At 32.9% G+C, this 25662-nt stretch overlaps 3 protein-coding genes across 6 annotated transcripts in view; 1 reads left to right on the top strand and 2 right to left on the bottom strand.

Annotated features, from left to right (window-relative positions):
• Positions 1–223: 223 nt before the first annotated feature.
• LOC148226210 (ecto-NOX disulfide-thiol exchanger 2) lies at positions 224–10163 on the bottom strand. 2 transcript variants are annotated; one of them, XM_088203258.1, is made up of 8 exons: positions 10000–10163; positions 9454–9924; positions 7442–8301; positions 6812–6995; positions 4608–4714; positions 2270–2404; positions 1894–2199; positions 224–1833 (listed from the first exon to the last, which is right to left on the bottom strand). In XM_088203258.1, the coding sequence occupies exons 1-8, from the start codon at positions 10055–10057 to the stop codon at positions 1558–1560; spliced, it is 2397 nt and encodes a 798-aa protein (XP_088059384.1). In that variant the 5' UTR covers positions 10058–10163; the 3' UTR covers positions 224–1557. The 2 variants fall into 2 exon arrangements, 1 of the variants encoding a protein (XP_088059384.1); XR_015812191.1 differs by lacking the exons at positions 224–1833; positions 4608–4714 and having other exon boundaries at positions 1975–2199.
• A 1205-nt stretch (positions 10164–11368) lies between these two features.
• LOC148226211 (leukocyte receptor cluster member 8) lies at positions 11369–19359 on the top strand. Its single transcript, XM_088204735.1, has 5 exons — positions 11369–12445; positions 14636–15179; positions 16948–17149; positions 17219–17426; positions 17605–19359. Exons 1-5 carry the CDS (start codon positions 11415–11417, stop codon positions 17765–17767), a joined length of 2148 nt encoding a protein of 715 aa, XP_088060861.1. The 5' UTR covers positions 11369–11414; the 3' UTR covers positions 17768–19359.
• The window catches only part of Pka-R1 (protein kinase, cAMP-dependent, regulatory subunit type 1), an 83292-nt gene continuing 76977 nt past the window's right edge, over positions 19348–25662 (bottom strand). For all 3 annotated transcript variants that reach the window (XM_088204738.1, XM_088204739.1, XM_088204740.1), the window contains 4 exons: positions 21387–21606; positions 21073–21195; positions 20820–20997; positions 19348–20116 (listed from right to left, as the gene is read on the bottom strand). In XM_088204738.1, coding sequence (XP_088060864.1) covers positions 20032–20116; positions 20820–20997; positions 21073–21195; positions 21387–21606 — 606 coding nt within the window. In that variant the 3' untranslated portion in view covers positions 19348–20031. The remainder of the gene's footprint in view (positions 20117–20819; positions 20998–21072; positions 21196–21386; positions 21607–25662) is intronic.

Below are 25662 nucleotides of genomic sequence, written 5' to 3' on the forward strand. Positions count from 1 at the left end.
TAAATAATTCAAATTGTTCTCCGAAGAAAAAGATGTTCATAACGATATGGTATACATTTTAGTGAATAAACTTTAAAATTATGCAAATAGGAAAGGAATGCAAAGAAGAGGAAAAAAATATATGTCTATAACAGAATTTACTTTTAAAAATACAAAATAAATCTAATGATTCTAGATGTTTATGCTCCAAGAATCTACACATATTTTAATAAATAAAAGAACATTTTCATTTTGTATAGATTATTGCATACATATAATATTATACAAAACCCATAAAAAAATCACAATACATAAAAATATGATAAATATGTTTTTACTACCACTTGTAGTAATTTGATCACAACACTTATATTAAACCTATCAATATTAAAAAACAATTAATGGTCCAAAATTTTATTACAAAATTGCAAATCACTTTGTACATAATAAAACACTGCTACAAACTTGAACTTACAAAAAAAAAGTAAATAATCCGATTTATATAAATAATGTAAATTTTCGTGCCGATCTAAAATACCGCATCAGTAAGCAGTTTCTATAAAAAATTTCCAATATAACTCATGATTTTACAATACTTTTGTACTTTTTTTTATAATTGACTAGGATCGTACACGTTGAATATTCAACTGAGTACATTAAAGTACTATAAATTAGATGAAAGTTTTGTAAATTAAGTAGCGTTAACCTAATACTTAAATATTCATGAATTGCTCGAGTATTGTTATATTTTATAAGAAAAACAAATAATTTAAGATCTCAATTGATTATAGTGCATGAAAAAAAATATTGTATTTAATGAAAACAGTAAATTGGTTACTATAATGAAGTTAATATATGTACATACATATTTAATGAGGACAATTTAAATGAGCAATATATAAAATTATTGTTCTATAAAAGAATTGTTTGTGCATTACTATTGGACAGATTAAGTGCGAGTGAGCTTTGGTCAGAACAGTGAACACCCCATGAATAACTCTGCAGCAAATCCTCTTCGGAAAAAAATCCAAAGTTTTACCCTATATAAACGCACAAACAATTCGTTTTATTGAGCAAAGTATTTATTTAAATGCACATACCTTTTAAAATAATTCCCTATAAAATTGCACCCATATTAAATAATATTATATATTTTATATATATTCAAAGCCAAAGCTCAACTTTAAATCAATGCAATATGTACTATAGAGTACTGTAGTCAGTAAAAAATTTGTCCCACACTTTTTTGTATATATAAGTGCATATATTTTAAAATAGATTTTTTTGTAGTTGTACTTGTCTAGTACTAATCTAATGTTTTATTAGCTTTAAAGCAGTCGGCATGTTTTTTTTTATAATTATACACATAAATCGGATTATTTTCCCCTAGCAAAAATCAGTGTAAATTTAAATATATGTACTACATTGTGTCAAAAAAAACACAAAAAACGATATATTAACTATATATGATAAATTTAAAAATGCGATTAGAATTTTTTTTATTACTCAATCAATATTATTTGCTTATTTTTTGATTAAATGTACTATCTGACTATTAAAAAAAAAACGCTATTTCATTCAACTGGATGGATTAAATCCATTGAAGACCCACTTTCTTTCAATGTTGGCGCCAACACCAGACATCTCCTGAATGAACACAGTTGGAAATTTACGAAGAAGATCTTCTACTTGATTCGGAGTGAGTTGCGGCTCCATTTTTTGTACATAAGACCAAACATAATCAGTGCTCGCCCCAAACGGATGAACATGTAAAAATGTTGATATGATTCCAATCAATTTAGCTTCTTTATCCGTAAAGTTGGCCTGAACTTTCACAATATCTTTGGATTCCACCTAAAATTAAATGAACGATCATAGAATAATATAATTTTGTCATAGAGCATGAAAACACACCTTTTCATTTTGCTCCACAACGGGTAAGCAATCTTTATCATCTTTAATTTTGTTCATGTCAAACTTTTCCGGAGTACCTAATTTTTCTTTGGCGTTAAGCTTTGCCTCCATTGCTAACAATTTAACTGACTCTGAAGCTTGAGCCCTTTTCGCTTGAGTGAGCTGCACTTCTAACTCAGCCAGCTGCTCTTGAAGATCTTTAATTTCTTGATTTTTGATTTCTAATTCGCAGTGTGATTCTGATCTTAAAATATGTACTTCATTTTTATATGCCTCCAATTGACATCTGAGATTATCGTTCTCCTCCTTAAAATATATGTCACATAAATCATAGATCTATAATAAAAAATCTCTCGACTATAACTATGAATTGTACCTTTAGACTATCACAATCCATCTTGGATCTTTTCCTCATCATAGCTCCTTCCATGTCGTCCGTGTCGCTGCAGTCCATTTCTTCTCCGCCGCACGACTCTTGTAGAAAATCTTCCAATTGTACGCTACGAATCTCCTACAACATACAATTATCCATTAATACCATTAATCACAACTAAGCATCTAAATAGACCACTTAAAAATTTCCATGCCGGTAAAAGATCTAATCTAAAATTTAATTGATTTTCGTTATATAAAAGCAATATTTTTTTGTACAAATGCAAAAAGTTAAGGAATAACATGTTTACTATTTATATAATATATATATTAAACGTTGGTTAAGTGTCAGCTTACTTATATCACTAGTAACGTTACCATCTCATCGTTCGTATGGAGGAAGAACTCTGTCTTTGGATAGCTTAACACATATTTGCTCATAATACTTACTTATCACAGTAAATTGCCGCTTTTTCCAAATTGAATCAATTATAAGTACACAGAATAATGTTCATTGTGTTAGTATTTATGAATATTATGACATTTGGCAAAACGGGACGTTAAACAAAGCAATTTAGATCTCAGTAGCAGAACAACTCACTGCACTGTGAAGACGTTTTCTTAAATTCGTAGTTTTGATATTTAAACAATTTCATAAACATATAATTAAAAATATTAATAATCTAGCAAGTGTGAGAGCCACAAATATACATCTTAAGGACCCTACTGTTTCATAGTTGAGACTGAATTATTTTCTGAAGCCAACCGTTTTATTCAAAGACTTATAATTTAATACATGTGCAGAAAAATTAATCTAAACGAATGCTTTTATTTTGAAGATCTATGTATATTATTTCGACGCATTAATATGTAGAAAATTATTTTGTAATGAACAATTTATACTAAAATGATAAATGGCCGAAAGGCATGGTGTTAAGAAAATTATGAGTCACACTTCTAGATTGCCGAGAATGTAATTTTTATCATACATAGCTTCATAATTACAGTAAAATAGTTTGCTCATTCCAAAATTAACTACTTAAGTTCATAATACATCTAAAATATTACATAATAAACGGCTAGACAATATTTTATATATATTTACAATTAAACACAAGTTTGATTTAATAATAATCTTAACAACAGTAGAATCCTTTAGAGATACTTAAAATAGACTCAAATGATATTAGGTGTACAAAAAATAGGTTTTGGTCTTTTCTTATTTCATTCAACATAATACAATATTTGAAACTACATTTGTTACGCATTTAAAGTGCAAGTCGATTTGTTAATTTTTTGGCAAAATATCTCAAAAACGGTAATTTCAATGTCAGTGATCAGTTGCGCTCTGGAGAGTCACGAAAATTAGAAGTCATGCAAACACTGCAGGAGAAAAACATTAAGCAGAAGCGATAAAACAGCTCATCAAAATGATCCATATATGAACTTTAATTAAAATTAAAACATTAATAAGTAGAACCTGTGATTTCATTATAATAAAATAATTAAGCAATAAAAAATAAGAAAAAAACCTTACTCATTAGTACACCTAGTACATCCACTACTCAAATTACATACATTCAAGGCACGTAAAAATATTAGTAAACCATTCAATCATTTCAAATATTCATATATTTTTACCATTAATTAACACCTAAACTAAACGATAAAACAATAATTTGTATTATGTGTATCTTATATCTTTTTGAATTGTGTTATAGATTCAAAATTGTGAGTTAATTACAAACAACATATAACATGCGAAACTAAAATAATTGCAGATATAGAGGGCTAAAAATACAGTAAATTTTCTTGTATATATTTATTACTGCATTTTTAGTCCATTGTGTACATATAATATTGTTAACGATCTAAGTCATTTAAGTAAGAGTTGTATTTTAATATTAGGTGTTATTTTGCACATTTCAATTATATATATAAATACTGTAAAATATTCAAATACTTCATAAAAACACATAAATTTGATCATGTGAGCATTAAGAAATAACGTTTATCAACTTACCTTCTTTTAATTGATTAAAAACTCAAAAATGTTCAATAATTTTTGGGAACATGTGAACTTACCAAATTAATGTTATTTTAGTTTTACGCCAAACAGTAGTGTATATTACAACATATTATACACATTTAGTTTATATCCTTTACAATTTATTTAACAACAGTGTTTTAAGCTGTCATTATTATATCGAGCACATTGCCACTTTAAGTTACAATCAATTATCTCTCTCTAAACAAATTCATACCTCGAGATGAATACGCATAAACAACTTACATTAAAAGAACGTAAGTTTATTGCATTTACCTGATGAATGACAACTTACCGAAGATTGCTTCTTCCACATGTCAATGTTTTTGCGTTGCGCTTTGGTGAAATGGTCCCAGACCTTCTTGTGCGAAGCGGCGGCGAATACTTTCTCCACCTGCGAGACTGCACCGGCACCGTAACAGAGTTCAAAAAATTACAGCATATACTTATGACAGATTTTCGCGTAACAGGCAGCTGCACTTCTCCGAGACGGCATATCGCTTCAGACTAAATTCTTAAGGAGGCCCCGCATATTTTTTTCAATTCATAGTGATAAACCTTTACATCGACATTATCATGCATTAATTAAATTGACTAACAAAAATAATGATCATTGTTCGTAAAATGTTGATGTTAAGATTATACACAAGACATACATACTAAATCATTAAAATATAGTAATTATATTATTGCGTATAGATAACTGTAATTGTATCATTAAAACTCTACACAACAATCAATCTGTTATAAAAACATTATTAAAAAAGAGTCCTGCAAATATCCTTGTTGCTGCATCTTAGATCTTGAAGAAAATTCCTTGTTACATAACATTTACATAGTGTCGACCATCACCATTTTGTAACATATCCATAAGTATATTTGAAAACCTTCAGAAGTAAAGTCAGTAATACATATTATTTTTTTTAGTTTAATGTAAAAATAGCATATTTTTGATTCCAAATTTTGTCTGACGGTTGACTCAATGAACGCTCATTCATTTATACATAAAATATAAATAAAAGCATGATTTTAACCATGAGTGAAATAATACGAATGCTAAAAACAGCTTTAAACCAATTAATTATTTTTGTTCTTAGATGTCTACATATAATATATTAAAAGCAGAAAATAGCATACTGACAGAATTCATAAATACAACATTATTCTCGTGTGTCATATTAGATTGAGCAGATTCTAAACGTTTGTTTTAATTAGATACAACAATATCGAGCAGTTTATAGATATTAATGATTTGATAAATATTATACTTTTAATTTTAAATATATATTATGAATCAATTTTATTTTCTATGGAAAATGAATTTATTGTAGAAACTTTCGATTAACATACAATTTTTATGTAGTCTCTGTTAATTTTTCAACTAGCATGATATTAATGCATTGAGAATTCATTGTGGCTGGGTGTTCATCACCCCTAAACATTGATAATAAAAAAACAATTAAAAATATTTAGTATTTGTCTTTTGTGATGAAATAAATTCAAATAATATATATATACACTTACAAAAAGTGGGCTAAAAAACCTGTCTTTTTTGGTACACTAAGAATAAAAATCCCAGAGATAAGATGGTTAATACAAAATAATTCGAAGCATAAATTTTTGACATTCTAAGGATAAAAATAGGAGAAAAAACTTTTTAGTATTTCAAAATATACCCATTTGATAATTTTATTATCTTATTAGGCAACTCCAGAAGAGATAAAACGACTACAGACATTGCTGACTTTGCTTCTAAGGCCCTCGTGGTTTTTATTGTAACACGTTTTTTTATGTAATCAGGAAAGAATGAAAGGACAACATTATAGATATATAGATTCAATAAAAATAAAAACACTCAGCATGCATTAAGCACATAGCAGTTTTTTAATTTCATCATTTCCCATTGTTTTCGACACCTTTACCAATGTCTTAATGCAAAAATGAGGTAGTCAATGTTTCAATAAATTACTATATTGACTTATATATGCATTTAATATGGAAACGTCTATACATTCACGAGTTCCATGACATTACCATATCGTTTTTATCTACCCTGAAACAACATCGTCGACTCCTCATCATCCATTTCGGAGACTGACTTTGCTTACTTTCCATTTACATTCCTAAGTTTACTTACCAAGCGAGCGCGATAATCACCCGATTCGGACTGAGTACAATTTCCAAAGCTAAAAATCTCGCATGTTTGCGTGGAATTTATATCTAACGCATATCATAAAACTAACTTTGGCTAAATACGGTAAATGCTCTAATCTCACACAAACATGAAAGACACAACGTAACGCAAATTTTAGGCGCACCGATCAATTTTGATTGATGATCTTAATTTTTACTTATCTTTCTTTCTATAAGACGAAGACACGGATTAAGACAAACTTAAGATTAAATTCAAAGTATTTTTTTTGTAAGTTAACGATCAAATTTTGTTGAAGAATACCCTGAGAAAATTTAATATGGATGTTAAAAGGAAATATTACTCACATTGACTCAAGATTCCTTGCATTTTTTGCTTTGCTTCGTCCTTTGCCCGCTGGATTTCTTCGTCGTATTGTGTTTTCTCATTCAGTAGCCGCCTCACATGAGAGTTTGTGCTTTGAATCATGGAATAGAAGACGTTTACGTTTTTCTTGTTGCAATCTCCTCGTTCCAGCCAAGTTATCACCACCTGATAATGTAATTAAAAAAATTGACGTTATTTCCTATATAATCTTTCAAATGATCTAAAATAAATTTTGCATAGTTTATCTTAAGGACCCTGCCTAAAATAAAAACTTGGCTCCCTCTTACCCCTATCAATCATGCAACCCTCTGATATAAATTGAATTTTGCCCAGTTGTCACGTTTAACTTCATCCCACCGATATAAATGTATATTATACTAAATTTCATCGCAGGTAAGAACATATTTGTGTAATATTTCTGAAGCTGCCTTCCGATCTATGTAGTATGGTAATATAAAAGTATGGCTCTATCAAATTTATTACAGATTTATTTGTATTAAATCTTAATTCTGGTGGATGCTGGATAGTCGCTAGTGTAAATTTTATGTGAGATAATTAAGTTGAATGGATAATTAATAGAATGATAATTAAGTAGAATGGAATACACATACTTGAACAGCTTGATTGAAGTTTTCGTCTTGTTTAATCTTTTCGCAAATAGTGGCAGCTTCGTGGTCGGAATAATGATGAATAGGCGGAGGCGAAGGCGGGTGATGCATCGTAACCTGTCTCTCTAAATGTCTAGCGGCCCTCTGCAGAGCCCTCTGCTTGCATTCCCATTCGTGTTTATCATCTCTAGCTTGAGCGTAATCGACATGCAATCTAGCACAATTAGCAGTGTCAGTTTTATTATCAATCCTAATTCTATAACCAGATAAGTAAACAGCTCCGTCCACGGAATGCTCGTATACGAATCGGATATGACAAAAGTTTTTCTTCGACAACCTGAGCGAAGTGATCTGTCCACATCTCTCGAATATTTCGTTGAGAATTTCCTCCGTTATGTTTTCAGGTAGCCCTCCGACAAATACAGTGCGACAACCTGGAGGACGTTCTCGCGTGGTCGGAGGAGCTGCACTCGGGTAAGGTGGTAATAGAGTACAGGATTTTAACTGAATAGTCTCTTTGACGGCTCCGACCGGTAATCCGTTGATTCCGATCAATCCGGACATAGGATTTGCCATGTTGATAGACATATCGGTGCCTGGTAAGGGAATACCTTCGCCGACGATAGGCATAGGATTCGAAGAACCGATCGGCATGCCGTTGGGATTCATTTGCATATTGTTCATTTGATTCGAGTCCGATAAATTGGAATTGTCCATCTGCGAAGGCATCATTGTGTACTGGCCCATGGTCATCATGGACGGGTCCATCATCATTCCGCCCATTCCGCCTACCATTCCCATAGGCGCTCCCAGCATTCCGCCGCCGTACATTCCGCCCATTCCCATACCGCCATACATCATTCCTAAAAAAAAGAAATTATTTATAATAACTCTGGAGACTGACGATATAACCATGTGATCTAATTTGAGTTTCCTATGTTGACAGCACTGTAAATCAGACAGCTATCGATAATCAAGTGTGTTTAAAGTGTCAAATGCTGGTTTGCAACAATACATTTACGAAATGGATCACTTAACCACTGCTCAACGTGGTAAAATTATTTAATTGTTCTACAGAAATAACAATTCTGTACGAACCGTGTATCTATATTTACAGGATTATGGTCAATTTCAGCTTTTCGTTCAGCCGAGAATATCACTGCTGCAAGTGAAAGTGTAGCCAAAAACTTTTGGGCTCTTCTTATTTTTTTATGCCAAAATCCAAGTCCCTGAATTTACATCCATGCAGTGTAATCTTTTGTACTTTTTCATTTTAGCTGTTTGAACCTAATGCCAATTGCGAGCGATGGATCATTATCATCCTCTTTAACGAGGATATAATTGCTACTTATAACATCATCGCAATTAGCATACACTTTCGTTAAAATTAAATTGAGTTTACAGTTATAAGCATTATTGGCACAATTAATATCTGACAAATTAAATAATGAGCAGGTGAAGTCAATCTCTGTACGTAAATACTCCGTGGGGTGGACGGAATATTGAAATCACTTAAAATTAGTATGTTTTTTCTATTTAAAAAATCACTGTTCGACATTAAAGTGTAAAAAATACATCACTCACTTCACGTGCCTGTGTTGGAGGAAAATATACAACGCACACATAAAGTTCGAAAACTGAAGTTGGATCATCCAAAGTATTATATCAATGAAAAGTCTTAAGATATTCTTCTAAATCAAATTAACCTTTTTTTATGAGGTTTTTGCTAAACCGTTTAAGACTAAGATAAGAATATTCCCACAAGAACATTTAGGTTCAATAAGTCACGGATTATTTTATTATAAATTTGAAATGTAAAATCATACACTTGCAAAATAATGATATCAAGCAATATTATTGACGAAAGTTGACAACATAAAGGTTCGAATTTCCAATACATCAATCATACTGTGAAGTTAGTAACTAATTTTACTTTTTAAGTAGAATTATTATATTTATTCGACAAACATTAATAACACAAAAATGGGATGTATTAATGGAATGAGAATATTTACCTGGTTGAGGACCCATCCCGTTCGGCGGTAAATTATTATCCGGAATTATATCCTCGGGTAAGCGATTATCGTTCAGCTTCATGCCCAAATTGTTACGCTCTTGATTGTCCTGGATTCTGTTCCCCTTATATATTATTCTGTTCCTGTCGTGGCGCTCCCTTCTCTCTTTGTCTTCGTGATCTTTTCTATCTCTTCTCCTGTTGTCTCGGTCGTGCAACCTTTTTTTATTATTGCCCCGATTGTCATTCTGAGGTCCGCCGTCCCCGGATTGATCGAACCCGTCACTCGACCTTCGCTGCTGAGATTCGTCGTTCGATCCGTTGCCGTCCGACGCGACAGTCGGTATGTTTTTATTCATGTTGAACTCTAACGGAGCGTCGTTCATGCCCGGCATTATCATATTGTGACCCATGTTGAAATTTTGATGCACGCCTTCGAAACCCTGGCTTCCTATCATCGGTATGCCCGTCACTAAAAATAATTTAACAGTTCGTAAGCATAATCACAACGCTACGAAGAAGTAATCGATCAATCGGTACAACTCACTCATAGGAGGCGGCGGTAACGAAGGGTTATGAATGTTGTTGGGAAAAGGAAATGACATTTTGAAGGCGATTCGAATGAGTATTCAGCCGGGAGCGGGTAAAAATGAGATTATTCGATACATCTGAGATCACTTGACAGCTAATGCGGCCATTTTCAATTTACTTATTTTTTATTCTTGCTTTGGGCGTAACTCGATCATTTTTGAGCAGTTTAAATACAATTTCTAAGCAAAACTAATATATGTATACAATTTGTTTAAAAATTCTTTTATTCCTGGGGGAAAAAGCTATGATGATGACGATAATGCATACTCGAAGAATACACTAAGTAAACTCTTAAAAATAATCAGTAGTACGAGGAGGAAGCTGTAGATTGTAATTGTAAGAGGTTACATTCAAGGCTTGCATGAGCCTAAGCAGTGAGTGACAAAAAGTACTTTTCGTAGAAAAAAAGCGTTCGCTATTTTATTAAATGCATCACGTTTCCGAGAAGCTCAAATAGTTTGATTGAATATTTCCTCTGAATATCGAATGTTCACACGCGCATGTGCCTACATATTTCTGAAAATGCATGCAAATGCACGGCTTTTGTTTTTATTCGGTGACGAAATATTTTTAGTCCGCAAACGACCAATTTAAATCGGTCTAAATCAGGTAATTGTTGTTAAAGTTACATGCGCATTTTTTTGCAAATTTGTGTATTTGCTATTTTTATAATATTTGTGTACATTTATTAAACATCAATCAATAATAATTACTAAAACATTAAAAGTTTTTAAATACTTCGTGATCCCAATAGCTTTATAAAAATGTTGCTATCTAAAAGTAGATATAAAAAATATAATCAGTGAGTGCTAAAATATTTAAATTACTTTATATCCCGGGTGAATCAATCATTCAAATACGGGCGATCGGTATATAATTTACAATAGTTTTGTAGATTAAATTCTCCTGAAAGCATAAAAAATATAGGTATTTACATGTTTTAGTCGATCTAAAATATTGATTTTTTCTTCTAAATGAAATAACTTTCCTTTTAAATTTGTTTTTGTTCCCGTTGTTAAACATGACATATAAATAAAAATAAAAAAATAAGTGTTGATATTATTTATATAGAAACTTGATAGTTCTTACAGTATCACTCAGAGCTTGAGACACAAGGCCATAACTGACGACAGATAGAGACGAGCATACGAAAGAGTGAGGGCGAGCGAGTGTGAAGTAACATATAAAATGATAGTACAATGCATTTGAATCAGGTGTTTTGTTATATTTTTTAATTGATTTAAAATGCGCAATATTAAATTTAAGAAATGAGCTAGCGAGATGCGCAGTTAGTTTTCGGTGCGGCAACACCATTTTTAGTAGTCAGTCTTGCGCGCGTTGGCAACATAAAGCGCGACGTCTGTTGTCGAAATGCACGAAGAAGGCGGAGCCGCAGCGCCTCCGCCCCCCCAGAACCCCGCGATGGGAGCGCCCCAGTACGCCTACCCGCCCGACTGGTACAACATGTACAACTACGGCTACCCGTCGCCTTACTACGACTATTACTACCGTAGCCACGCGTTTCAGCCGCGCGCCCAGCCGGCGCCCCCGGGTCAGCCGGGTCACCCGGCGACTCCACCGCCGCCGAGGCCCCGCGGTCTGCTCGGCGACTGTCCGCCGCTGCCGCCGGGGCCCGCGCCCGTGCGCTTCTCGCTCAACGCGCCTCGCAGGGCTGCGCCCCCCCACCAGCTCAACAACCCTCTGAACAGCGCGGGAAACAGCGGCGGCGCCAAGAAGAAGCGCAAGAAGAACAAGGCCAACGCTCAACAGCAGCAACAACACTTGCCTCCGCTGCCAGCCGAGGCGCCGCCGCTGCCGCCCGGGCCCCCGCCGAGCGCCCCGCCGCCTCCCCCGCCCCCGCCGACGCCGACGCCTCCTCTGCCTCCGTCGGCCCCCAGAACGGCACCCCCGCCACCGCCTCAAATATCAATACCTCCGGCTCCACCGGCCCCTCAGATATCGACCCAACCTCCTCCGATCCCCAACATGTTCGCCAACCCCACCGGCGCCTGGCCCGAGAGCCTCAACAAATACGTGATGCGCTGCTACAGCAAATGTCGCACCGACTTCGATCGAGACCAGATCGAGATATGCCTCAAGGGACGCATAACCGCGGCGGCTAGCCGAGACGAGCTTTGGATTAAGAATTGGGACGACGAGCCCGTCCCGAGCGTTTACAGCGAAAGGAACGACGTAGTCGTGAAGCCCGTAGTCAAACTTCCCATGCCCGTTCAGGGACCTTTGGCCAAATATCAAAACAAATTCGGTAAACAGCAGCAGGCGGGCGCCGGGAGAGGCCGCGGACTGTCCGATTCTATTTCGCGCCGGCTGGGAGCGCACGTGGGACGCGGAACGTCTCCAGAGCGACCGAGATCGCGCAGTCCTCATCGTCGACGCCGAAGGTAACTTTTATTACTCAAATATTTATAGGGAATTCTGCATTTTATAATCGACTCATGAAAAGTATTTCTTAAAATCAATTAGCATTTATCAAAAGTGTTAAATGAAAATTAAATGTTTGTATTCACTCACAACTAAAACAGTACAAACACAACTAAAACAGTGGTTCATTGTTCTTTTTCTATGTCATCAGAAAGATAAAAAAAATATTCGTTTCGTAATTATATAATTATAAATAATACTCTGGTCATGATGCTAGTTTAATATTACTGGTATTTTTTTAAATATTTGTGTATCTTTTTTTCACTTTGAAATATGGTGTACCCTATATGGTACAATACGAAATTCGTGGAAAACTCACCAGATTCTGTAATAATTTGATTGCTAGGCTTAATCAAGAGACAGATTTTAACGATATTCGAGGCAAACCAATTAGATAACTTCAGGTGAGTATATATATTATTTGGTTTAAATCATACCAGAGTGCAAGTACAATCCTGAATGTCAGATACTCTGAATTAGGTCTCGGTGCCAATGTTGTTAAACCTATACTGACAAACTTTTTGAACTTGGAATGGGAGAAAATTACCACTTGTTCATAGACAATTTTTTCACAAATTTGCCTCCGACAAATGAATTAAGCAATAGAAATATATAATTCACTAGAACTATTACAGAAAATGATTTGGGAAATGCCCCTTACTTTACAGTAAAATGACGAAAAAGAATGAGAGGGTTCAACCTATGACTACAGTAATTTTGTTTATTCTTTAAACTTAACGCGAAGCTTAATCATTGTAATAAAACTTGAGTAGATACATCAGAAAAAAAGTTCAACGTACTGTACCGTATGCTTCATAAGATTCCCATGTCGTCTGGACGAAGTACCGTTACACAAACTAGGATGCTTTATTTCTCTCTTCGTTGCATGCGACACCCCTCCCACTTTTATTTCTAGGGGATCGGTGTCAGTCCTGGATTGTTAAATGAATAAATTTGATTAACCTACAATACCACTAAATTCATTCTATAATTTTGCTACTTACGTATTTGATTTTTTTAGTTTTGCGCAGAATTTCAACGATTTTTTAATAAATATAATTATTATAGTCATTATTAAATGTGTTCCTACTATTGTTTTTTTACAAAAGCAATAAAATATTTGTATTTATTATAAGAAAAGAGCATTATTATATAATACAAATATGAATGTGTTCAAAGACATTGAAAAAATATTGACGAAATAGTACACAGCTCTTAACAATCCTCTACTATATATTCCATTACTGATGTTACTAATAGTAAGTTTACTACAGTGCTTTGCTCTGAAGTTGGTAGAAATATATTTTTTAAATTGTTAGTCCAGGTGTAAAACTTCTAGGACAAAAAAGGTTTATTTAACCACTTAAAATGCGGGTGTTTTTTTGCAGTGTTCCAAAAAAATCATATTTTTTTATTGAAAATTATAATAGTAAATAATTATATATCAATAGGAAAAATAAAATTTTTTTTAAAAATTTATAGTTTTTGCAAAATTAATGTTTCAAAATTACATAACGAGTATTTTTTGTATTGTTCCAAAAAATTGTGAATATTATTTTTACCGTTTCTTAAAAACTGCAAACAATAATTAAATAATGAAATGAACCCAATAATAAACAATGGACATAAGGAAATATAGATATCTTTATTTTTAAAACACATTCCATATAAAAACATATTGCGTTTTATAAATTCTAAGAAATATGGGGCAAAATAGTAATAAAAGTGTGTCAAATTATTGGAAAGATAAAGCAACCCCAATTAATCAAGGATACTTGATACTTGAATATGTTTTGCCTATTCATTCGGTGTTTTTTTTATTGTCTCTATCCCATCTAATACAATTGAGAAATACAATTTGTGGGACCGCGTTTAACTCCGATTTTCATATTCCCGCACAGGCTAGACACCGTGTGTAATGGACATTTCTAAAATCACACACATTAATAAAGTAGAAACTCCTACATATAAGTATTTCTGGTAGAGTTGGAGTTATCGCTATAATCTTATAGACTTGTATTGGCTTCTCAATGTAAATGCAAGACAATCAATAGAAAGAAGGAATTTGAGTTTCGAGGAAATCGAATATTCAATGTGTCTCTACAGTTTGATTGTAAATTGTTTTGACGATTATTAATATTTCATTTCAGTTCCGATTCGAGCTCCAGCAGCGACGAAAACTCATACAAGATGAACAAAAGCACGCCGAAAATAAAAAATCACGGTAAAGTATTCGACAGGCTTTCCACCGATTCTCCTAAACCGAAACCCAACAAGCTGAACAAGATGCAGAAGAAGAAGAACGCAAATTTCGCCTCTGAGTTTGTGTCCTCGGACAAATTGCAGCAGCGAGCCGCCAGGTTCAGCAACGGATCTTCGAATTCCGTGTCGAGCGTTGTGAGCTCTCCGCACCTAAATTTTAAGCCCAAACGGACTATGTTAGAAGTGTCTTTCCAGAACAAAATCGTCGAAGACACCAATGGCGATTTTGACTGGACCGATTTTCACATAGTAGGGACCTGTACAGATTTAGAGAAGTCATTTTTGAGGCTGACCAAAGCGCCAGAGGCCAGCGAAGTGAGGACGGTGTCCATTTTAACAAAATCTTTGCAGAACGTGAAGGACAGATGGGTTGCCAAACAGGACTACCATTATGCTTGCGATCAATTGAAGTCTATAAGACAAGATCTAACGGTTTGTAAATTTTTATAAACTTAATTCTGACGTAAATCTCCATTCCACTCGTTCATGGGTAATTTTTTTTAAATGTGATAAAGACATAGATATACACATTTATTTATGTAGCAACATTCATGCCTCACATAAAGTACAGGATTTTTTTTTTTATATTATTTAACCCTTTGGCTACCGAAATCCGATATATCGGCTTTCGCTACACTAGCGAGAACTGCCGAATCCGACGGCTCCGAAATCGTAGTATCCAATACATTTTCAACCGTCTGTAGGGTAATTGCTTCAGGGGTTTATAACATTTTTTTCAAATATATGTTATAAATATATTATAATCATTATTTTTATACATATACACACACACATATATATATATATATATATATATATATATATATATATATATATATATATATATATATATATATATATATGTATATATATATATATATATGTATATATATATATATGTATATATATATATGTATATATATATATGTATATATATATATATATATATATACATATATATATATATATATATATATATATATATATATATATATATATGTATATATATATATATATATATATATATATATATATATATATGTATATATGTATATATATATATATATGTATATATATATATGTATATATGTATATATATATATATATGTATATATATATATATGTATATATATATATATATATATATATATATATATGTATATATGTATATATGTATATATATATATATATGTATATATGTATATATATATATATATATATATATATATATATATATATATATATGTATATATATATATATATATATATTTATATATATATATATGTATATATATATATATATATATATATATATATATTATGTATATATATATATATATATATATATATTATGTATATATATATATATATATATATATATATATATATATATATATATATATATATATATATATATATATATATATATTATGTATATATATATATATATATATATATATATATATATATATATATATATATATATATACATATATATATATATATATTATGTATATATATATATATATATATATATATATATATATATATATATATATATATATGTATATATATATGTATATATGTATATGTATATGTATATATATATATATACATATATATATATATATATATATATATATATATATATATATATGTATATATATATATATGTATATATATATATGTATATATATATATATATTCAACAGTCTGTAGGGTATTTTTACTTAAACCATTATTTAAAAATATTATATTTTATTAATTTACGAAAAGTTTTATTTACATTATAAAAATAAATAACATATTATATACCATTGTTATTGATTCCTGGTTGGAGTTCGGCCGCTCAGATCTCGTATTTTTTAATACGTCATGCGATAATGACTCTTATTACAGCGCAAATAAGAACTAAAATAACACACAATCGCATATTCATCATTAATTAGGTCAAGTTCACTGCAGACAGCGTCGCACGCCGCGACAGCATGTTTACAAACTAAAATACACATTTTGACTTTTTAATTATTTAATAAAAAGTCCCGGCAGTTCTGGAACATTTTTCCAAAAATGCCCGGCATCCAAAGGGTTAAAGAGCCTTTCTTTTGAGGCGATGACACGATTATTTCGGCTCAATTTTACGACAGGACTTAATAGAAATCTTTATGTGATGGAATGTAATTATTTTATTTTACTTCAGGTTCAAGGTATCAGAGACGCCTTCACGATACAGGTATACGAAACTCACGCTAGAATAGCTTTAGAGAAAGGTGATCATGAAGAATTTAACCAATGTCAGACCCAACTTAAAATGTTATATGCTGAAGTACCTAATATTGGAAATAAAATGGAATTCACAGCATATAGAATATTATATTACATCTTTACCAAAAACACTCTAGGTAGGATTTATTTTTTAATTAATATTTGATGGTTGCGTTATTTTTCTTAATTATAATTATTAATTGCAGATTTAACGACAATCATAAAATGTCTTTCTAAAGAAGAGAAAGATAATGATTGCGTCAAACACGCGTTACAAATGAGGAGCGCTTGGTCGACTGGCAACTTCCACAGATTTTTCAATTTGTATCAATCGGCTCCGATGATGAGCGGCTTCCTAGTCGACTGGTTCATAGAACGGGAAAGAAAAGCTTATTTAAGATGCATCATCAAAGCGTACGTCTTTCAAATACACATACATTATCGTTAATTAAATTTATCCCTTAAACATAATCGAATATTGCTAATCTTTCTCCTATTTCAGCCATTCATTTTTTTTATTGTAATTTAAACCATAAATCATGCATGTTATTGTTATTTGTGAATGTCTTAATGGTTTTGTTTAAATGTTTAGTTACCGCCAGTCAGTTCCGGTCGAGTTTCTGAAATCAGAAATGGCTTTCGAGACGGAGGAACTGACGTTAGAGTTCCTGACTCCTTTCGGTCTCACGTTCATCGACAACGTCGGGCAGCACGTCGATTGCAAAACGAGCATGGCTGTTTTGGCGAACATATGAAGGACTTAACTCGTCGTTTTATGAACACCTCGAGGTCGGAGACTGAAATGTTTCATACCGTTACCCGAAAAGTGATATCGTTTTCGATCGAGTGATTGCAAAACGTGGACAACTTAAACCTCATGAAAATTTAGTGTATATATAAACGGGCGATCGCTACGAACATTTTAAAAATACTAGAAGGAACTGTTGATTTTATAAAGTGCTTTATTAGAAAATTGTTTGAAGAGACACGGATTTTAAAACTGAACATCGTCAATGACGATTTTATTTTTTAAATTTAATTATTTTATAAGTTTTAATAATTTTGTGGCAAGGAAGAGGAATCCATGACGTTGACTAAAATAGTCGATAGATCCTTATAGAAACTAGATACGTTTCAATTAGATTGAAAGTGAAGAATTGATTGAATTATAGAGGAACAGTAAACTTTTTCACGATCTTCTACCGAGCATCGAAAGCTACTTAGAATTAAAATTCTCCATAACCATGAGGCAAGACAATACCTTTAAAAAATCAATTCTGGCAGTCGACTATTACACGAAGATATACAAGAGCTTCCCTACATTTTATTCAATCCGAGCGAGTCTATAATCTGAGGCTTAGCACTTTAAATAAAGATCTATGATTGTTTTTAGAACAAGACAAGATCGATCTTGATATTAAGATGATAAATTGATTAGAAGAGTTCCTAGATTCCGGTAATCAGGCAAGATTCACAAATTTTAATGAGCTCCGATAGGCTACGAATATCAAAATTTTGGCACAATCTGCAATACATCTTGAATTTTTGGCACTCAATAAATTGGTAAAGATGAAAACTGCTGCAAGAGCTCCTAGATTCCGGTAATCGGAAGCTATTATCACCCAGCTAATGATCTTTAGTTACTTGTAGGACAAGCAAGATCAAATTCACAGATTTTAACAGCTATAATAGGATATGAACCAAAGATAAATAATTATCTAATCTACGAACTCGACATTTTTATTCCGGTGTTGATGAAAAAGAAGCAGAAGCTGTCGGGGACTAAAATATATTCAGACGTGAAGAATAGGATCAAGACCGACCAAAAGTGGAAATCTACCACCGAGACCTTCTCTACTTAATAGTTTTATTCTGGTGAGATAAAATCTTTCAACAGTTCCAGGAAAAAGCAGAAAATTTTTCATCAAATCATCAGTTGAGACAATTTTTCATCAAATTCGTAACCCAGGAATGGAACTGAAACTTCAGCGGCCGTCTCCCAGAATAACGTCGTCTTACTTAATTTTATCTATTTAACACGTTTAGTCAAGCAAATGTTTTTTTTTATTTTTAACAAATTATTTCTGTATTGATTGTGTGTGCGGATGTATGTTTGAACGTTTGTATGGTGAGAGCTTATGCACACGGGAACCAGATTAAGAAAAAAGAAGACAACTTCGATGCTAATTACAATTTCTTTTGCTCCTGAGTACCTCGATCATCACCATGTCAGGCGCGGAAGAAATTATCGTTTTTTATAATTTTAACGAGCAGGCTCCCTTGCTCTTTTTTATAGGTAAATGCCGTCTATTTTTTAATGATAAAAATAAAATTATTTATTTTTAAAGATAGTACTTTTATTTAAAACTTACTTACACAAAATTATAAAGTATCCATCCAATTAATTATTACAAGAATATATAATTATTGTAAAATAATACGTCAGCGAATTCAGCATCGTCTATTATAAAATGCATGCATCACTACCGTGCTGTATGAAAACGTGAACACAAAACAGCTTGTTTTGGCACAGTACATATCAGTATACACGAGATTGTGATATAACAACGGACGTCAGCTGAACCCGCGCACTGTACATTGATGAATTACACGATACATAAATACTGTAACGCAAATTAAATAGTCGATTAATAATTTAGATAAAACAATTACATCAATTTACACACCTAACCAGTAAGTGTACTAACATCAGTTCATATAAATATAGTCGTTTGTACTACAAACGCAAATATACACATGATACATATATATGAAAAACAATATTGCAGCTGTTCTGTATGTATAAACAACACTACACAACGATTTTATAACCAACGACAAGAGTTCTACCGCTAGTTGATTTGTATAATACGTTTGTAGATAATTCAGGTTCAGTATCACAAAATATATTATGTATTCTGAGAGTGGTCATACTGGAAGAAATACAAGACTGCACAAATAAACACGTGGACTTAATGAGCGGTGTGTGTGTGTTTGTGATGATGCGAGATTAGTATAGTTATACGGACAACGAAACGAAGCTGTTGTACTGAGTTATATTCCTCTTCAAGATGTCAGCACATGGACCGAGAACACGTTCGAATCTGCAACATTACATATACTTAGTTATAAGATTATTTTTACATATAAAATATCAGCCATTAAAGATTAAATGAAATTAAGGCAAACAGTGAAAATGTCACTTCATAAGTATAAAAAACCAAAATGCTTCGAATTCAATTTTTTATGACTACTTCAAAAGAGATGGTGAAAACTAAACGTTTTGATAGTCGATTTTTCCCTGAACTTTGGAATAGGCATTATTTTATACAAGTATTCAAACGTTAATTTTATTGTAAGCAAATACGTGTGTCGACCTCTTTTCATTTGATGCTGGATTGACAGATATTTAATTATATTATTCTTATAGAGGACAAATTTGTTGAGATAATTCAGTGATATAAATAATTAAATTCAAGAGACAATGCCAGTTGTGGCATGTTAATTTTAATCAATTGATAAAGGTAGTGAAGAGAGAATAAGGTATCAGTCATTTGGTTCAGTTCTTAAATTCTCTGAATCCTCGTGGATTGCCACATAATAAGCTAATTCTCAAGGTTAATATTCGTATATATCAAAGCTGTGCAATATGTGCGGGTTGATAAAAATAATTCAACAAAAAACACTTACAGGACACAATATAACCGGAAACAGAACAGATAAATCGAAGTACAAAGACTATCATTACGCAACAGTAAATAGCCTAAATCATTCAATCTTTATTAATAGTTAGATTGACAACATTACCTTGCACGATCGAGTTTAACACACTTGAGAGGACCTACAGCCCGAACAGTGGCGGCACGTGGTCGATCGAGCAGCAAGGCTATTTCGCCAAAATAGTCGCTCGCTCCAAGTCGCCCGACTTCTATTTCCTCGCGGGGACCAGCCCCTTCTGATCGTTGTTGCAACACGAGAGCGCTGCCTGAAAATTGCAAACGAAAAAGAAACATTAGTTAACAATATGGATTAGCTCTAATGAGCAGAAGAGTAGATATACCTTCAAGAATGATGTAAAAGTCATCTCCGGGTTCGCCTTGCCTCACAATAGTTTCACCATTTTCAAAGGAGACCGGCTCCAAAGCATCCGCAACCGTTAACCTCTCCCATTTTTCGAGGCTCTCTGCAATTGTAAAAATTAATGAAAAAAATGTTCTTATATATTAAGGTGACCAGATTTTGAAAATATCAAAGGATACAAAAATAAAAGCCATCTCAGAATTTTTTGTTGAAGAAGTGCAAAAGGAGTACAAATGAGGAGGACGTCTGGTCACCTTATATATACATATATTCAAAATCTGACATAATAAGTACCCAATATAGAAACGCGAGACAGGAACTCGTCGTAGAGCTTGCGCTTGCGGATGGTCGATCCCATCAAGATGCGACGATAGGAGTCGCGGTCCAGTCCCCACAGTTTCGTCGTGACCCTGGCGCGAACAGTGGCCGCGCGAGGAGTCCCGTGAATGAGCGCCAGCTCGCCGAAGCTCCCTCCGTCTCCGATGGTGGTGACCAATTCTCCATTCACTAACACCTGGAAATAAAAAATAAAATTGAACGTAAATAAATTCAACTTTTGCCATTCACTTTAACAACCATTTTCGTAAACAATGCGATGTACAAATGTTACAGTGAATATGTATTTTTCAGTAAAGTTATATTTTCACTAGTGAAGTCCAAATACATTTTCACCAGTAGATACTATATATTTTTACTATCGAAAATATAAGTTAACTGATAGGTTAAAGATAAGCATTTAAGTTTCAAGGGTATATATTATTTCATTTTGATATAAAAATGATTTTTTTCTTCTTATATTTTTTTTATCTATTAAAAACATTGTGATAAGTTAACAAATTTAGTGTAGGAATATTAACTAACATTTTAATAAATATTTTATAATTTCAGTTTCAAGTTGTTTCAAGTGTCAAATCTAGCTCGAAGAAATCCATACGTATATATTGTATTCGGCTTTTCAACTAAATGGAATCAAATATTAGGTACTGTGAGCCTTTCACGCTAAAATACACTATTGATTGCCTAAATCAACCTCACTCAAAGAGCTTTGTTGCAGGACAGTTGGGAGAGATATAGTTTTCCAGGAAAGGGTGGGTAGGCACCTGAAAAAATCTTTGAAAGGAGTGTGTAAAGGCAAAAAATGAAAACATAAATGATACATTTGGATTCTTGCTAGTTCCATGAAACTTATCTAATCTATCGGATATTATAACACTGTCGGGCAGGGACGTCATTTCAGCTTTTTCCAGGGGAGCAAGCGTCGTTATTTTAATATTTCGATTTTACTAAGAGTCGTAGTATTACATTCAATGACATGCAATTTTTGGCCAAATTAAAAAAAAAGGGGGGGGGGGTGATTTGATCTTTCGAAAATAAGATTGACGTCTGTTGACTTTTAGAACTTCTCCATACATTGTGTTAATGGCTTGGTTGCATTTAGTCATCGAAAAAAATAGTGTCGTGTCGCAAGTGTTCATCGCCGATTTCGGGCTTAAACATTTTACCCTTAAGAAAAAAATAAGACTTTATGTACGAAAAATAACGCCAATAAAGAGTTCTACAAAAAAAAAATAACCCACAAAGATGTTTCTTCCACGTATGGATACGGATTAACTTAAACCATACTTCGTTTCATTTAACAGAGTCACTTTGAGAGTCACTTATCTCGTATTTCACAACGGTATTTCATTGGTCCGCTTGCGCCGAGCAAAGTTGTCATATACGTTTCAACTGCTTCATTGTTATTCCGACAGTCGCAGCGAACGGATTCATATTGTACAGACTCAAATTCTTATCGATATACATACGTAAATGATAACGATTGATAAATTATTGATTTTGATAGCTTATAATTTTCACAATTCCTACACAAAAAAATATAGTAATTTCTAATTTCTTCAAATTTGTTTAAAATATAGAAAGGAGTAATGATATGTATATCGAACGTATATCCGCATCTTGTACTTTAGAGCAAATTCGTGGGGGTGTACAACCAACGTTGTCATCTCTTTTTCACTTATGAATAATTACGTAATGGATAGACCTCAAAGTATAGATCATCTGAAAATAATGGCGAAATTTCTGGTACTCCTAATATAAAAACACCATTACTATAAATTATCAAAAGTCGTAGTAGTTCGTCCGTAAATCTATAGCGAAACTCTCCATCGTATATACGAGATGGGCACACTCATTACAGAAAATTCGTTAACTTAGCAAAAAGCGCATCTTCATGAACGTAACAAAAACTCTTGCGTATCCCAACCTTCGCGTCTTATTGGAAAACTTTAGTCACAAAATCGTAAAAAATAGGTCGCGTAAAACATCGACGTCATACGCGCGTCTATTAATATAAACCGACCAAAAGAACCGCTGAACCGATCTATAATCAGATGAAAGGAAACCGCCTGACGGGAAATTACGACAGCAACCCTTGGTCCACCGATCACCGCATCGCATCGGTGAGAAAAAAAAGAAGACTCGCATAAAGGTTCGTCCATACGCGCGCTTTTGTTTATTTACCGAACGGCAAAATCGATACGCCGAAAGTGAAACCCTTCGAACGCGATACAAACGAAAGGGCATTATTCTTATTATCTGGAGAAGAATGTATCATATTTTCGCCGCTGTCCCTATCTACTTTGAAATTGGTTTTCGCCCGCGGGATGGATCCGGAATTCCGAAGACTTGGAGCAAGAAAAAGGGATTAATAACGTGTATATCGTTGGGGAAGTATCAATGGGACACGACGATTTTCAGAGCGTTTTTCGCAGCCCGGGGCATCTAATTTGCCTGCGACGAGACAAAGGGGTGCGCGGGCGTGCTTCGAAGTTTCGAAGGAGCGTTTGATTATCTCGAACCGTGGGCTAACGGTAAAACAAACGCATTGCCTCTAGCCTATTCCATCTGGTAGATTGTACATTTAATAAAAAGCGGCGATACGAAGATAATACTAGTTCTGTACTTGAACTTCAGCAAAAGAAAAGTACCGAAAATAGCCCTAATAGACAACGGAGTAAATAGAATGATGTTACAAATTTTAAAATAACTATCATGAAACTTACATACATATATGTACTTCAGGCTGAAGTATACAATTTAAATATTCTAATATATTCGTCCGTTTTTTAACTATTCTTAATTTAAAAATTTGGTCAACTATCTGTTAAGCATTCGTTCATATTTGTAATAAGATATTTAAAAAATTGCATGAACTCTAAAAAATACAGTTCAACAACGTAGATAATCAACTTTCCTCCCCAATGTAACCGCTGTACTATCTACATACATACATATATAGCTCATCGTGCGCTTTTTTGTTTTACGAAATATATCAGCACTATTTTTATCTCTCCAGGTCCGTAATGCTAAAATTTGTTAACTGACTCTATTTTATAATATATTTAAGTAATGGCGGGTCTAAACTTTTATAGTTAGTATTCATTAGCCATTTTCAAAGGACAAAGTTTCTGATTGGTATTCGGAACGCTTCACATATGGAGTAAATTTTTTAACCCATTTAAATACAATTTTGTAGTCCATTAAGTACTATATAATAGAGTATATTTATAGTGTGTTACACACCACTCTATTAAATAGAATATATCGCTTTTATCGCCAAATAATTTGAGTGACGTACGAGTCGAAAATTATACAGGATAATTGACGAGCCGCAACCGAGTTAATTCGATTACCTCGTCATATTTACCCTGAACAACCAGGAAAATATAATTGAATAACAATCGACCGTAAACATTGCTTATTATTCCGCTGGGAGTATAAAGTTAATAAAACAGACATAATTTCATATTACTTGCTTAAAAGCCGAACTCACCAGCGTGCAGTGGTGCGAAACGACAAAGTTCATGACAAAAACATATTTTAAAAATATCGATAGTTAACTTGCGGAAGTTTTTTTTATGTGAACATATTTTTTGTACGTTATTTTAATTATTTATTATAACGCAGTTTTTTTGCCTAAGTTGTACAGCTAATTTTTTGCTGTTTTATAGATTTTTTATTTTAAAACTAATGTGAATTATTTAATTAACAAATTGGCAATAAATACATTGACAAAATTTAACATGCTACGGTAGATGCAAAAATCTGAGCATTATAGATTTTAACATATTCGTTATTCATAATTAATTTCATTCATCCTGTTATTACAAATTAATTTCAATACTTGACAATATACACTCATCCCTTGACTTATGCAGTAGATACGTTCCAGAAAATATAGCGTAAATCAAGCCATAGAACGAAATTTGTAATAAAACGATCGAATAGTATTCACGTGTACTTTTTAGTTTCTTTAACTTATAAAGTAAACAAGCAAAATCTTCAACGACATACGTGCACTCCAAAAAGCAACTCAAGACACGCTGCATGGGCAGTGGGAGAGGTTCCAAATGTTAATTGCAAGAAGTGGGAGTAAGCTATTATTAACCAATGCGATACACGTGTGGAACCAAATATGTTTGATTTCGAGTATTTTATAAAAACATGTTTTTCTTAACCGCGAAAAGCGAAGGATAAGTGTACAATATTTTAATCTCTTGTCTTGTGTAGT

The sequence above is a fragment of the Plectrocnemia conspersa genome, unplaced genomic scaffold, assembly GCF_051122295.1.
Source record: "Plectrocnemia conspersa isolate PC_06_02 unplaced genomic scaffold, ASM5112229v1 ptg000014l, whole genome shotgun sequence".
Lineage (NCBI taxonomy): Eukaryota > Metazoa > Arthropoda > Insecta > Trichoptera > Polycentropodidae > Plectrocnemia > Plectrocnemia conspersa.